The 16,591-nt window shown below is 40.8% G+C and overlaps 1 protein-coding gene across 2 annotated transcripts in view; it reads left to right on the plus strand.

Moving 5' to 3' along the window:
- Positions 1 to 12,395, plus strand: part of CDS1 (CDP-diacylglycerol synthase 1) — a 28,987-nt gene extending 16,592 nt beyond the window's left edge. The window contains exons 6-13 of one of the 2 annotated variants that reach the window (XR_012055781.1): positions 27 to 85; positions 2,400 to 2,482; positions 3,958 to 4,045; positions 5,103 to 5,171; positions 5,819 to 5,971; positions 6,548 to 6,667; positions 7,225 to 7,331; positions 8,433 to 8,536. Coding sequence is in view for 1 of the 2 variants with exons in the window: in XM_030271963.4 (XP_030127823.2) it covers positions 27 to 85; positions 2,400 to 2,482; positions 3,958 to 4,045; positions 5,103 to 5,171; positions 5,819 to 5,971; positions 6,548 to 6,667; positions 8,433 to 8,536; positions 9,687 to 9,816 (806 nt within the window). In the remaining variant the exon portion in view is untranslated. Of the gene's footprint in view, positions 1 to 26; positions 86 to 2,399; positions 2,483 to 3,957; positions 4,046 to 5,102; positions 5,172 to 5,818; positions 5,972 to 6,547; positions 6,668 to 7,224; positions 7,332 to 8,432; positions 8,537 to 9,686 lie in introns of those variants that run through there. The other variant, XM_030271963.4, reaches the window with a different exon arrangement.
- The last annotated feature ends 4,196 nt before the right edge of the window (positions 12,396 to 16,591 follow it).

Raw genomic sequence — 16,591 nt, forward strand, 5'->3', positions numbered from 1 at the left:
CAAACTGCACTTGCTTTGTTTTACAGGATTCTGCATGTTTGTTTTGAGTTTAGTGAAGAAACATTATCGTCTGCAGTTTTACATGGTGTGTATTACCCACTTTGCTGTCCTCATTCACGTTACAAATGCCACTAGAAACAGTCATGTCCATACGCTCATAAAATAATTCGGAAGAGTGGTGTGGAAAGTGTGCTTAAATTGAGAGTAGCATAAAATCAAGTCATGCTGGACTGTATCTCTTCACCTTCCAGATGATTATTATATCCCAGGATGTGGCCTCTCAGTCAGTACAAGCTGTCCTTGGTGAGGCCTTGTGCATGTCCAACATGATATGTTTCCCTTAGTGATAGGCTGATATGAAAGAGGTTGTTGAAGGGGGCTGCATCTCCCTGCCAGGTCTGAAGCCAAACAGTACAGCATTGTGTGGATAATGGTTCTTGTGACTCAAATGTTGCTTTCTAGAGGCCCCACTGAAGTACCATGAAGGGTCTTGATCTTAACCCCTATGTGAAATATTTATTCAGTGACATTTCACAGCTGTTCTGCTCTTTTGCTCTGCAGTGTCTCAATAGATCATTGATGTATTAAAAGAAACCAGCATTCTCATCTCTCGTATTTGTCCACCTAATAGTCAGCATAGTAGCTAAGCAACAGCATGAACCTTTTTCATATATGTATCTTATACATTGAAAACTAATTCTGTAACATTACAGGTTAAAACCAAAGCAAACACCCAAAACAGCCCACTGACAATGCCCCACCTCCCATGTCTATGTAGGAATGATTAGAAATCTCTGGGAAACAGCAGTGCAGTACAAATCCTGTCTTGAAAGAACTTGAGCAATCAGGGCATTGCACAATTTAAAGATTTCCTAAAGCTCTGGTAATGTGGTTAACCCTTCTGTTTCTGCACTGCTTTAGGTAGCACTTTACCATTGAGGACCCCCATTTCTAGACCAGGACTTAAGTGAGCCTTATAATAATATGTAAAATAATCTTTTACTCAAAATAATTTACCCTGATTTTAGGAGAGTTTACCTGACAGTGAGATGCAGCTTTTCTAGCCTTTCTCTTCTAATCTGTAAAAAACAAAAACAAAAAAAACCGTCCTCATCTTCAGATTGACACAACATAAATATATTAACTTGCCGTGATTTTTATGGTTTTTTTTCCTTTTCTCCTCTTCTGGAAAGGTGAAAATGTATAGTGTCAGTCACATGACTTGGCGTCTTCCCAGAAAACATTAAAATGTGGCTACCCAGGAATTGCAACAAAACAGAGTGAAACCATATATCTACTGTGCAGAAACACAGTGTTTAGGAGGAAAAGGAGAGTATCCCATCCCTGGAAGTGTCCAAAGCCAGGCTGGATGGGACCCTGAGCAACCCGATGTAGTGGAAGGTGTCCCTGCCTGTGGTGAGGAGACTGGAACTATGTGATCTTTAAGGTCCTCTCCAACCAAACAGCTCCATTATTCTAGTAGCATAGGCATTTGGGTTTAGGTGGTGTTCCAATGTCACTGTACAAATGCTAAAAACCATGCTGCAGAGCTGCGTTAATTAACCAGCAGGTAATATTTCCAGAAACCTTCTGTAATTTCTTGTAGCCTCCCCCCTCTCCGCCCAACCTTTTAAGGCCTCTTGAGTTGACCTATCTGGAAGCAGAGTCTGGCTGCCGTAGGTAAACACATGGGATGAGAGATTTAAAGAAGCAGGACATTTTGAGTGTAAATGGCCCAGACATTTAGAGTGCTTAAGTTTGGTACCAGTTCTTGATTTAAAAGTGTTTGGAAAATAAAATTTATTGCAGAATCTTTACCAGTAACCTGTTTGGAAACCACTTTATTGTACACTGGCTCTACAGATTAAACACCAAGTACATACAGCAGTACTGAACTAAATGATCGTTTAAATGACCATGCCCTTAAAAACAAACACTTCACTTTTGCTAATCCTGAGAATTTTCATGTTTCATAAGTGTATTCTGTTATGGGAGAGATCCACATCTGTGTAACAGTACTCTTTCATGAGTAGTTCATTGCCATTTTATTGTTGCAGTTCTAACGTGTCTGTTGTATGTATATACAGAATATCACATTGCTTAAACCTCTTTGCTGCTTTCATGCTAGAGGTGTATATCTTATTAAATCAGGTGTTAAAACTGCATGTTATAAAATTCTGTGTGGAGGTAAGTGATGAAGAGACCTGCTGAAGTTTCAGAACTTGCTTCAAAAAGCTAGCTCACTTGTGATATACTGTATGCACACATCTCTTGCATTATCACTAGAACTGGTCTTCCTGGGGAGCTCCTCAGTAGCTCCTGTAGCTGATGTGCCAGGATTTATGGAGGTCTCTGGGTTGGTGTTTTCACTAACTGTTGTGTTGTTGCATTGTTAACAGTTCGCATGGACTCATGTCACTTTGCTGATCACTGTAACTCAATCTCATCTTGTCATCCAAAATCTCTTTGAAGGCATGATCTGGTAAGGGGACAGTAACAAACTGATTTGTACCTCTATTGCATTGAAAGGTTGGTTCTTTTGCATAGATCTGGTTAGGGAATAATTGTGGGAACAGTTAAGCAGGACAAATTATAGGAGCATTAATGTCTAATTGGAAAGGAAATCAGAGGAATTGGGAGTGGAGGTAAAAGCATACAGGAGAGGAAGCAGAAACCTCTTTATCAAGACTGACAGACACAAGTCTGATAGCTTTTAACAATCACTTCATTTGCTTGCAGGGAATAGGATTTATTACATGCTAGGTCAAATTGTTTCCACAGCATTTTGCTGAACAAATGAATATCCAGCAATTGTTTTGCAATTACTTGGGAGCTTTGAGTTGCTCAGAGCTACTGAAGTTGGACCATTTAATTTGAAATCCCCAATCTGGCCATGTTCCCTGTAGCCTGTCCTGTTCAAATAAATTCAGAGTACTTAAAATGTTTTAAGAGTTTTAATCTTGGTTATGGTTGGGCAACATTTGTGCCCCATTTTCAGTAATGCATTACATTTTGGCAACACAGTTAAACTTGATTATGTAAAGCCACTCCTCGGAGAGCGGGTGTGTTTTCCTACCCCTCGCTTCTTCAGGGACAGGGTAAATTTTAAGTTGAGAAAGAAGGAAGAAGCATGTGGAAGATGGTTTGTGTTCTTCCAAGGACATAATGCCATATGTTCTCCTCTTCCTGATATATGTACATCTGGGGAGATTATTGCAGACAAGGCATACTTACAGTCAGAAGGAAAGCCCAAAGCCTTTGACAAAGTCTCTATATACAAATACTTCTCGTAGTGATTATGTTCATGTGTCAAAAACTGAACCTAGTTGCTTTGCTAGCCTACTATTTCTTATTGCCACTCTTGCTAGACAATTCAGCAGGAGATCAAAAAGTATGACTTCTGGCTTATTAATACATCCCTGCTTTGAAAAGGAGGGGGAAAAAAAGGAGCTCAATAGACTTGAATAACAACTTCAGATGCAGTCTGCATGCAAAAAGCACTTAAAAAGCTGCTCCAAACTGACAAGAGAGGGGAAAAAAAGGGAAAACTATTTTTTAAAAATTTATCTGTAATTTAAACTTTTTGAGTAATTTGCTTGTTTTGATATTACCAAAAACATTAACATGTTTATATCTGTTGATTTCTTCTTACCTATGGTACCAGTCTTTAAGCCTCATAGGAAAAATCCAGCCCATTCATGTTTTAAGGTCATCCACCAAAATAACACTTTAACTTGAACTAACATGCATATGTTATAATCCAGTTTGCCTGAAGACTAAAACCAGTATAGCTAAGTGTGGTTCTCATGGGGGAACAATGCGAACACATTATAAAACATAATTCCTTCCAAATACTGCAGAAAAATTTCCCGGGAAGAAATTTGGCTCTTTCAGTTTTTGTCTGGTGTTTAGGTTCAGGCAGTTTTTCTCTGTGAAACTTTTAATGTCTTTCTCTAGGTTTCTGGTTCCAATTTCAAGTGTTATATGCAATGACATTGCTGCTTATATTTTTGGATTCTTCTTTGGCAGAACTCCATTAATTAAGGTAGGTGCTTAGGCACTTCCTTACTAACAAGCTTCTATAATTTATATCCATTTTGTTACTTGTTCAAAAAAATGTAGTGGGAAAAAATACTTTACACTGTACTGCATGATTCACGTCTTTGCTAAAAAAGGCCAGGCTGACTATCTGGTTCCTGAAAATTTGTATATGGGAAACTGGGATTAATGTGAATGTGTTATTGGCATTACAGGATAATACAGTGTGAGCCTATTGCATCAGCATTTATAATTGCATTCTTTTTGAATTTCAGATGCAGGTTTGGCTGCATACTTACTGAACAGAAACTTTTTTTAAATAAGCCACTAGATCATATATACCTGCTCCTCTTGTTGACTGAGAAGGGCTGAAGCATTAATCTTCCTATTCTGGTAGAATATGCAAGACCCCACATAAAGCCATAAATTATTTTCATTATGTCACCATGTTAACTTTTGAGGATTTAGTTGGTTCTGATACTTAAATTCTCCTAAATTGAAAATGTGATAGACTCTGGCGACAGCTTGGCACACTGGTCTCTGTAGTTATTTGCTGTATTGATTATCCAGTCTGTCTGCAGAAAGCTGGTGTCTCTTGAGGGGCATCCCCAGCAGTGGTTGTGTCACACCCAGGTTTCTGGCACTATCTAAATGGGCACTTGCTTGCAGAGCTCTCCAGCAGAGCTGAAGTGTGATCATGCAGGTCTCCCAGTCTTTTGCTTGAAGGGAGTTCAGCTGCTTAATCTGGGTCAGATGCAGCCAGAGGCCGGCAGCAGCCTCCAGACAGCAGCAGCAGATGGGATGGGATGGGAGATCTCCCTTCCCTCAAACTGGCCACTGGCACCAACCAAAGTGTGGCTTTTCCCCACCTTGCCTGGAATGGGTCATGGCCGTACTCTTCTATTTATCACATTCAGTGGCTGCAGATGCTGACATTTAGTATTTCATACAAACCCTTGAAAAACAAAGTAGGAGGTTAATTTTCACAAACAAGTTCAAGAAATACAGTAAAAAAGGATACAATGATTTAATTGATAGACTAACACTATCTCTTTTGTGCCTAGCTGTCTCCCAAGAAGACCTGGGAAGGGTTCATTGGAGGCTTCTTTTCCACTGTTGTATTTGGATTTATTGTAAGTAAGCACAGGAAAGGGTAGGCAAGGTTTAACCTCTACTTTAAGAGACCATATTGGCCATTTTCTGCCATTTCTGTCACAGTTTCTGGAATAATTTTATCTATTAGTTGCATCCCTATTTTGAATTTGAAGTTTATCAATAGCATTATTTATGCTTTGTGAAGTAGTCCTTCTGTCTTACATGCTTTATAATGATATTTCTCCTGGAAAGCAATTTACTCTAATGATATGCACAGATGATAATACCAGCATAAGTAACTGTTGTGATAAGTAATTTGTCACCAAGTTCAGCAGAACTCATAATAGCCAAACTTAGTAGAGCAGATATTCAAGTTTTAGTGGACAAGTGAACTTCAAAAAAATTATGAGTGGATGACATTTTGGGATTTTATAATACAGTAGATAACTAGATAGAAATCTGAGAGATAGAAAAAGGAAAATAATTTGGGAAGTCATCACTAAGCTCATGGAACATCTGCCTTGTTGAGGCACTCTCTAGTTTATGTAGGCTGATTTTTCTGCATTCTGTGTCTCTTATTAGAAAGATTTTTATTACCCTGAGCTTGTGGTGATAAAGCCATCTATTATGTTTTTTGAGTGCAATAACAAATGCCTAATTCAGGAGTTCTTGTTTTGCTTTTCAGTTTTCCTATTTTTTGGCTCAGCATCAGTACTTTGTCTGCCCTGTGGAATACAACAGTGAAACCAACAGATTTGTGACAGAGTGTGAACCTTCAGAGCTCTTCCAAATGAAGAAGTACTCCGTGCCACCATTGATTCAGGCTGTGTTGGGATGGGTAAGAGAAAAAAAAAAAACAGGCTTTGGTTAGAATTGAAATCATGCTTCCCAGCTTAAATGGGTTTCCAAATCATTTTAGAAGGGTATCTGAATGCTGGTAAAGTTTAACCTTAAGAACTGAGTCAATACCATGAGCTCCTCCATTGCTCATACAGGGGATGTGGTCACCCAGTCAGAATCACCTCTGGAGACACCCAAGGGAACCTGCCTGTGTTCTCTTTGTGCTACATGTGAATGCTTAAGCATTTTGCAAACTTATTTTTGAAGGGCAACCTTTGAATTTTTTTTGGGAAATGGACAAAGGCTTTTTATGGCCTGAATTAGTGGCAAGTTAAAGTAAGCCTGTAGAACTTTGTTCTCTTTTCAGCTAGTGTGTAACTGCTGTTAGGATTGGAGTTTTACTCTCTTCACCACACAGAATCCTGTGTGTTAGTGCCATTACTTCCAGGCTGTGTGAAAAAGTACTACCAGCAATAGTTACATGTAATGTACTCTCCAAACCCTTTAAATATGTAAGCTAACAATGCCTACAATCAAATGTGTTGAAACACAGTGTTAATTATTTTTCTTGTAGGAAACGGTGAATATGTACCCATTTCAGATGCACAGCTTTGCACTGTCAACATTTGCCTCATTAATTGGGCCATTTGGAGGATTCTTTGCCAGTGGATTTAAAAGAGCTTTCAAAATCAAGGTGTGTAATGAATCCTGCAAGCCTCTAAACTTTCTTTTGTTTTTCTCTTTGGGTTAGATAAATTGGTGGGTTAGGAGTTAGAGGTTTTTTAACTCCTTCATTGTAGTTATGTTTCTACCAAGTTGCAACAATGTTTTGGCTGGTTTTTAGTATCAGAAGCAGGACTTAGATGTGTGTGTGCGTGTGTGATATTCATCAAACTTTGCATAGTCAACATGTGACTTCAATGCTGGAAATCTAAGAATAATTTGGTTACATAGCTTGGACAATAATTACTCTTCCAAATCATGCTGCAGAAGTGGTTTAGACAGGAAGATGTGAAATATTATACTTGACACGAAGGGCAATCTGTAGACACCTCAGAAGTGCTGACAGTGGTTTACCCTTCAGAATCTGGCTGGCTGATTTTTACCGGTGGCATTGGTGTCACAGGCAGATGCTGGTATGTCAGGCTCACCAAAGCATGAGATGTTTGGCTGCCTTTGCCAAACATCTGCCTTGTAACTGGAGTGTGTACTGGCAAATTATATGACCTGCTACCCTCTGTTTATTGCAAGGTGTGCGCTGTCGCTTGTGGCAATGCTGTCCTTGGCTGGTATTAAATGGCAGCAGGAGTATGGCAAGAGGGCAGCCCCAAATTTCTCCCGACCTTCTTTATGTCTTGGTAGGACTGCTGTAATTCTTACCCTCTTGCTTGTTGTTGTTCTTCCTGTTGTTCTGTATGTCCACCAAGCTGGCATGTGCTTTGCACAGAAGTGTGTAAACCTCTCTGTTTGTGCTGAACTCCTGTACATGTGCTTGAACTTACCCCTCTTTCTCAGGCTGATCCCAGCAGCTTGCCCAGCACTTTGCTGGTCACAGCACTTTTGTACCTGTACAGTCACATAGCAAAAGACTGTGTGAAGAAGGAATTTGGGATGAAAAAAATGCTGCTGAGAAGCAGCACTTATTCTTAAAGTAGAACAAAAGTAGATTCATTTTAAAACTTCTGAGCCCCAAAGTGATGACTTAAGGACTGTCAGAAGTGAGGGATATTGTGGAATTGCAGCTGAAGGTGGCACACTTCATTCCTGCCCCGCCCTGGGCAGGACTAGTTTAACTTGCAGGCCGTCATCCCACATGACTAAGATCAGGGTTTTCACTCAGAGAGGACACGAATGAGTGTGGCTGACAGAAAGGACGTCTGAAGGTATTTTGATTGATAAAGCTGTTCTGTAGACAAGCTAGGTAACACAAAGGTAGTGCATCAAGCTTTGTTTGCATCAGAAATATATTTTTTTTAAGTAGTGATCATTTTTTCACAGTGTGTTTTTTGATTCTGTTAGATAAATTTATATTGTTTGCACATATTATGGGTTTTAACTATCGTAGAGGATAAAGCAAAAAAGGTCTTAAAGAGGAGAATTAGATTCTGCAGAAGCAAGAAACAACAGCTAGCAGCTTAAGAGGTTTGCTACAAAATGTGTAGGCACACAAGTGTTCTCAGTACTGGCACACCTGCACCTGACTTACTGTCCTCTTATGCCAAACTGTGGACAAATTGCTGCCTCTCTTCTTTTTCTTCTCACCCCTTGGCTTGCCTTTGCAGTTAAAAACTCCTTTAGCAAAGGAGCCTCTTGCTAACTTTTGGCTCCAGGCAGTGAAACCATGGCTTACTTGCAGCCCTAATGTGCTGCTGCCAAGTGATAACATCATTTGTGTGTTTTATGGGAAACACTGACCATCATTTTTTTTCCTTTTTTCCCCCTTTTGTTCCTTCCAAAAGGATTTTGCAGACACGATCCCTGGGCATGGTGGGATAATGGATCGCTTTGATTGTCAGTACTTGATGGCCACTTTTGTTCATGTCTATATCACGAGTTTCATAAGGTATGGACTTTTTACAATATTAACTACAGAAGCATGCACAGGAGCTGTGCCATAATGAATGCACAGGAGTGCATTATGTTAGCATAGCAGAGATTGCAGGTTGCTAAATAGGATTTATCCAGTCACTTCAAATACAGGACTATTAAGAAAACCGTGTCCCTGCCTAGGATTTGTGTTGGGTTCAAACTATGCCTGAATGTATCTGTGACAGCTGTTGAAGGTAACCTGTGTACCTGAAATACAAGAAAGCTTTGTGTAGCAGCCTATCAGAAATTTTATTAGAATTTACTGATTACGGAAAGGTGTAGGATGGGGTTTCAGGCAGGAGGGTTGTGCAGCATCTACTTTCCCTGTGTGGTTCCTAAAGAGCCTGTAGGTTGAGAGACTGCAGTTGTTTCCATGAGTTTCAATATTTCTCAGTTGCTTGGCTTGGGATTTTCTGTTTAAGATGAAAACGCTATTGTTCAAGAAAGGAGACAGCTTCCTAAAATATTGCTCATCTTCCCTGAACCACGCCATCACTTTCAAGATGAAATCATGGGAATTGCAATTTTCTTATAACATACATTTTAGTTTCTGAGGCAGGGTGGCCCAAGAGGCCAAATCAAGACATGCCCATAGTTTCATAAATGCATATGGCTAAATAATTATTAGATACCTAATCAGCAACAAATTCTTTGCCTTATATTTGGTTCATCTTAGAAGTAGATTGTAAGTGGCTAGCTAAAAATGAGGCTGATATTTAGAAAACCCTGGTTTAATTTGCAGTTTTCTTTACTGACTTGGCCAATTTCCCATTTAGTTCAGTAGTACATAGATTATCTGGTAGGCAACATACTAAATAAAGATCTGCAAACAAAAAAAATTGATTGCAGTGATATAAGATGAATCAAGAAATCTTACTTGTCATAAGCCTTCTTAATATCCTCATTTGACAGCAAATAGAAATGCTTTTTAGTTTCTGTTTATATTTAGCTAAGAGTATGCTTTGCCAATAATGCTGGCATGTGCATCCTGAAGAGACGGTCTGGGAGAAATCTGTAACTTGGTGCCCTCAAGAAAGGGAAGGCATTGTTTGGGCAGCAAGGAGAAATCTAAAAGACTCATCAGAGCTGTGGTTACAAAAAAAATTTCTTTTTTTCATTGACAGGGGTCCAAATCCCAGCAAATTACTGAAACAACTGTTGATACTTCAGCCCGAACAACAATTAAGTGTGTATAAAACCCTGAAATCTCACCTCGTTGAAAAAGGGATCTTGCAGCCATCTCTAAGAGGATAGCTCGTCAAAACAGAAGACTAGAAGAACACTCCATCTACCAGAAGTCTGTGGAAAAACATTGCAAAAATGCACATAAATAATGGCTAAAGGAAGAGTAGTTTGTAGTCTGGAAAAGGTGAATGTTTCCTGAAATTAATGTGTATGTTATGACTTCCTACTGGGACACTAAAGATTTCTTACTCTTAAAATAATTCAAATGCTCACAAATAATGGTACACATGCTGTGCATTTTTGTTCCTGAGATGGATGGGAGTAGTTGTTCTTCAGCACCCAGCCTAACAGTCTTTGTATTTAAGAAAATAATTATGAAATTCACTTTAAGTTTCTAATGAATTATTTAAAGCTGTATATCTTAGCAATACCTTTTTGGTCTCCAATGGTTAATGAAGTGTAAACACATCAGGGAGGCAGTAACTTCTGTATAGGCTGATGCTGAAATTACTCTTGGCCAGAAAACACTTGTTAGCCTGGTCAAAGTAGTTCAAGCCTGCTGTATCAGACTATCTGTATTTACTTAGTTGTTATGAAGATTAAACCTAGCTCTGTTTTTTATTAAACAGCTTTCTCATTAAACCATTTCATGCTTTCAAAAGGAAAGGACATTTATGGAAATACAGCTGGGCATTGAAATACAGTTGGATAGTTTGGACTGTGGAGCTGCTTTTTTTTTGTTGTTAACATTGCACATCATACACAAGTGTAGATGTGAAATAGAGATTACCTGAGAAAACCAAATTCTTCAGCCCAATAAACAGATCAGGGAGAATCTGAAGCTTAAGTCCCTAGTTTCCATGGCCAGGTCAGTGTCTGAAGAAATTCAAGCCTTATTCCTTGTGCCTCCTAACTGCTTTGTAGAATTGGGATATTTCCTTCTTTTTAAAAGCACTTTGAGGTCCTGAGTAAAAAATGAGGTTTCAATGGTGCGTATCAGTGTGTTACTCAGTGAAGGCAGAAACTTTTATCTCATGAATGTGCACAGTGCAAGACAGGAGGCATGGTTCTTCTGTTGTGTGTTATTATTTATTAAGAAGATTGATCCTCAAGCAAGCTTCAGTAACCACAGAGGCATTTGAATGGAGAATTTTTACAGACAGCAGCTATTCTCTAGATTTAGTGGGATATATGAGGAGAAGTAATGCTCTATTATTTTCAATCCTAGTTGTTTTACAACTTTTTTCAACATGTAACATGTCTTGATGCAAATAAAAATATGAACTTTTTTTGAAATGACAAAAACTACTGCTGTACAAACAGAAAGCACAAATGCCAATTTTGTTTTCATATACTGTATATTGATACAATTTCATTTTTCCAACTAATTGTAAATAAGTTTCTCCACATATGATGCTGTATCTATGTCTGTGTATATAAATTATTAAAAGATGTATGTATATATACTAAAGATAAAATTTAAATGGTTGGTGCTACTTGAGGCTACAATCATGGAGAAAATCACTTGGGTGAGTGATAAGATGTATAAGTAAAATCCAAACTGCTTTTTATTGAACATAATATAGCTGAGACCACTGTGCATTCTGTTTTGCACTTGGGCTTGTACAGCTTGTGTATGGAAAGGCAGTCCCTTGTACATTCAACAAAATCCAATTCTAAAGTAATTCCTGTTCATGTCAAATATTGATAGATATTAAATTATGTCTGACTTGGAGATTGCAGTACTGTAATGAAGGAACACTCCAAGAGGTGAAAATCATCACCTGCTGCTTGTCCATCAGTGGCTCTGTGACTTTATTAGTTGGAGGGCACTGAAGTTCAGCCCTCACTCCGGATAGAGCAGAACCTGAAGTTAAAAGATATCACAAGGGAAGAGAAAATGTGAAGGAAACTAAAGTAGAATATCTTCAAAACTAGCTTCTATATGAGGCTTTGGTTGTAAATGGGACTCTGGTATATTTTATGATAAAACACAGCCATACTGGAGCTAGTATATCTTTATCCTGGGTATTAAAATATCTAAATATTTTAAAATTATATAGAGAATATATATATGTAAAAGGATAATTGTTACTTCAGAAACTTGAAATTTTTAGTGCAATTTTATAGCATGTAAAATAAGAAAGTTAAAATATATTTTAGTATTTAATATAACAGGGCATTTGAAATTAATTGCTGTGTGCGCAATAGAAAATTCAACACTGCGATTCTGCTTTTCAATGTTCACATGAAGATGGGATCACCTGTGAACTCACTCATCAATTTTCTAGGTAGAGTAATAGTTTCCTTCTGGTTTAGGCTTGGTGTAAATATGACTGAGCAGGATCTGTTTCTGTGAAGTAACGCACATGCTTGGTTACTATAAAGATAATTTACCACACTGGCTACTTTTGTTAGTTCAAGCATTGCAACATGGTCAACAAGGAAGTTAACTTTTTACACCAGTGACTCTTTTCACTTGCACTTTTGTCCCAAGTGGCTATAATTACCTGCAGAGCAAAAAAGAAAAATGTATATTCTGTAAATATTGTAAATGGTATGAGCATTTAATGTCAGTTTTAGTTTGACTGTTTCAATCTTTCATTGAAGCAGGTGTTGTAAAAAAAAATAAAATTGGGGCAGAAGTCCTCCTGTCTTTTATTTCCTATAGCATGTATAGTGGGTGGAATTTTCTTAACAAGAACTTCTATTCCTTTGATTCCTTACATTTATGTACTTAATAGAAAGTCTGCTATTAATTTCCAACCTTTTGTCCCTCTGGACTTCAGACCTATCACTAGTCACTATTTGTGGTTCTGATGTGGTGGCAGCTGGCAGCTACCTCTCCCTGCTTTCCTGTTCCTCCTCTTTTAAGTCTTGGATTTGAGGCCTTTCATCTCCTGCAGCCTCAAACAAGCCAGGTAAAAAAATGCATCTTATTTCTAAATTCCACAGAGTGTAACGTTAAACCCTCAGCCAATTGGGTGTGTGCTGAGCACCTCCTTGGGTTTTAGGAAACTTGTGAAGAAGCATAGAGCTTTCCTGTGGTCTGTGTCTGCTTCCTAATGGTCTTCTGAGGAAAGGAAGAGGAAAATTAGCAGTGAGTTTTCTCCTGCTAGACAGATAATGTTTGGTACTGTTACTCGCACAGAGTCCTTTTGTCCAGCTGGTACTACTACCTAAATTGAAATTTCCCTTATCTTGCAAGTAGTTTCCCAATTATTAAATAGATATTCAGTTCCTTGTTTAGCAATTTCAAATTGCATGAACTTTAGCGTGAGTCCTGTATCTGACAGGATGCCAAAAACAGGTGGGAATGTGTCACCCATAAACACACACCAATTTTAGGTCAGAAAATACCCTCAACATGATTGAGCCTAGCCATTAGCCCAGCACTCCAAGTCCTCCATTAATGTACAGCTGAGTACTACGGACACTGGGATTTGTTCATTGGATGCATACTTCACCCTGACTTCTTAATACTGATGCTTGTTCCTTGGTGAATTACAAAGAATTATGTTTCGATCCCTAAAGGAGCAGGTGACAAAGATTGGTATTATAAGGATTTTGTTAACATGTACATACCCTTTGCAAGTGATTGTGTAAAGGTAGCATATTTTCATGGGAAAGTCAAGACTTGGCCCCCTTTAATTGCTACCAGGTGACTTGCACTTCTCTGTGTCAAGGTGCAATAGAAGCAATTTGCTTCCTCAAGTGGTTGCTGCTCCCATATGAAGTGACTGGGCCATTTGTCCCCAGCTCAGCAGGAACTTGAGTTTTGAGCAAGTTCCATGCAGTTTTCAGAGCAAGAGGCTGGTTTTCACTTCTGCTGTTGGGACCCTGCTCTTTGATTGCAGGAAGTGAAATACTTATGCTATCAGGCAGATATCATGCACACCTCTAAAGAAAACATATCGAGAGCTCTTATTGCCTAGTAGTGGCTTATATTACCTACCTAACTGGGGCTTATCATTGGAGGTTATATGTACTTGAAGGGTGTGTGTAGCTCTGCATACTTTGACCTTGTTTCTGATGTGACAAACTGTGATACAAACAGGCTGTTCTGGGATGGAGCAAGCTCTGCCAGACTCCATCTTGTGTCATGTCCAGCTGCACAAAAGAAGTTTCTGATTTCAGATGAAAGCAAACTTATAAGAGCATGTCTGTTGGCCCAGCTGGTCCCATGGACACCAAGGATGAGCCAGCCACATCCCTGAGTCAAGTGCTGTCCAAGCAAGGGCAAACCTGGCCCAGCCATCACAGAGAGCAGCACTGGCCAGGCTATCTCAGTGCCACCATACCCACAAGCACTGGCCATGCACCATCCACTCCTTCCTGGGAAGAGCCCCCAGTGCCTGGAGTGCAGGCAGGAGCTTGTCTGATGTCCACACAGCCCCTTTGTGACAGATCTCCCCTGTCCCTGGCATGGTGGCAACAACAGTCCCTGTTCAGGAGGGTACTCAGGGCTGTGTGCAGGGCATTCTTTGGCAACCACCCGTGAGTGCTCTGGTCCCTGTGCCAGGCAGGTGCCTGGAGATGGCTGCTCCGAGCCTCAGCAGTGTACTCTGAGAGAGTGACACAGGAAAGCACAGCAGGGATGAATGCAGGGCCAGTGCCTCAGGCATCTGGCTGTCCCCAGACCACCCTGCTGCCAGACTGTTCTTGGCCATGTCTTTGTGAAACCAGCCTATGATTGCCCTTCAGACAGACTACGATTAGATCTGTTTCATATTTTTACTACAAATACTTCACAAATAAAATTTATTGCACCTATCTATTTAGTAAGTATTAGATTTTCTTAACCTAAACTGTCAATTTACCCATTTCATCTGTTTCGGAATCTGAGGTATTCATGATTCCGAGATTGTAAAAGGTCTCTGTCTTTCTGCCCCGTTGCCAAAGAAGTCATAATTCATTGTGCTGTTTTCAAGGTTGTTTATTCTGTTTATCTCTAACATGTTCTGCTGCCCTGCCGCAGGTCTGTCCTGCAGGGCAGCGTGTGGGGCTCTGCCCCCAGTGGGATGTTACACACATTATATATCAGAAACTACGTGTGCTGTATTTACAATAATGTGCCAATATCTATCACCCACGTTGAACAGTGTGTCCCCAGCCTAAACTAATAGAAAAATGCCAACACTACAGTGAAACATGGAGGGCATGAAGAAGGAGAAAAAGGACAAGACACACCCAATTTACTCCATCTTGTCCCCTTTGAACCCCTAATCTAGAATCCTAAAATTTTACTTTTGCACCTGTGCCACACTTAATTATTACTTATATCAAACACTCAGAGCTTGTAATTAATCCTGTAAGATTGAAAACTCTTTTCCATGGACAGAGATCACAGACAGTGTCTCTGGGGGCTCTGTACAGGGGGGTTCCTGACACCCTGCCAGGGTCCCAGGCCTTCCAGGGAAGCCAGAAGGAAGCCCTGGATTCCCACACATCTGAGTTGTGTGTGTACAAAAAATTGGTTCAAGACCAAAAAGCTGAAATAAAATACAGTTTTAAATTTCACAGGGTATTTTTATTACCTCTAAGCAGGTGATGGCTCCTGCAGGCATCAGAACGATCTGAGTTACAGTTCTTATATCTGTTTAAGGTATAAGAACTGAGGGATAAAATGGTTTTGTATAATTTCTTCTGTCTGCCATGGAAGGTGTGCACAGGCAGTGGGGCCTGGGTTCAGCTGGCAGGGCTTTGTGATGAGGGCTGCATGTGCCCAGAGACCTCTGTGGCCCTGCAGGGCCTTGCTCGGCCATGGCGGGCTGAAGGAGCGCAGAGCCCTGGGGTGCCACTCTCAGGAGAGCACTTCCCACAGGAGGTTGCATCTCCCCTGCAGCCCTGGCAGCCCTGCAGCAGAGAGTGTCAAGGACAGGCATGGAGAACCAGGCAAGGAATGTCAGCTCCCAGAGGCACAGGGCTCTGCTGAGCCTGGACTGGATGTGCCAGGTGAGGGACGGGGCAGGAGGGACAGGCTGGCAGTGGGATGGGGCCACATGGCACTGCCTGGGCTTGCTGGCACTGTGAGGGATGCTGTGCCAAGGCAGCTGCCTCCATCTCACTCTTCCTCCTCCTGGTCTTGCTTCCCAAGGGTGCATCACAAGTTGCCAGAGGCCGCGCCTCTGGAGAGGCAGGTCCAGGCCTCGGCCCTCCATGAGGATAGGCTCCTCCACCCACAGAGCTCTCAGGATGGAGGGGGTGCCCCAGCCATCGTGTAAAGCAAGTGAAAACCTTTTCAAGGGCTGGAGAAAACTGGCCAGGCCCATCCCAGGGGCCGGGCTCCGCAGAGGAATGCCATCCTGCCACAGCAGCGGGACAGCCTGGAGGAAAAAGAGCCCCCAAAGCAGAAAGGCAAGGATTAGCTTGCCTCCCTGACATGGTCTTGGTGGCTCCATGGTAGACCCAGGCAGGTGACTGGCATGGACAGGACAAGATGGGACAGGGGGATGAACCTCTGGCCAGGGCCAGCTGCACTGTACCACTGCAGCCCTATCGTCTCCCACAGTACTGTTCCAGCAGCTGCTGCTGCCAGGTTTCCAGCAGGTATTTCCTGGAGGAAGCCAGGTGACCTTTACAAATAACAGAATCACTGAATCACATAGAATCACAAATATTAGCATTGGAAGGGCTCTCAGGAGACAGTCCAATCCAACACCCTGTTAAGGCATGGTCACCTTGAGCAGGTTACACACATAAAAGTTCAGGTGGCTTTGGAATCTCTCCAGAGGGAGAGACTACACAAACCTCCCTGGATAGCCTATTTCAGGGCTCTGCCACCTCAGTGTAAAGAAATTCTTACTCAAGCTGGGGAAGCACTAATCAAGAAATACCCCTCTCT

This window comes from Taeniopygia guttata, chromosome 4 (genome assembly GCF_048771995.1).
Source record: "Taeniopygia guttata chromosome 4, bTaeGut7.mat, whole genome shotgun sequence".
NCBI lineage: Eukaryota > Metazoa > Chordata > Aves > Passeriformes > Estrildidae > Taeniopygia > Taeniopygia guttata.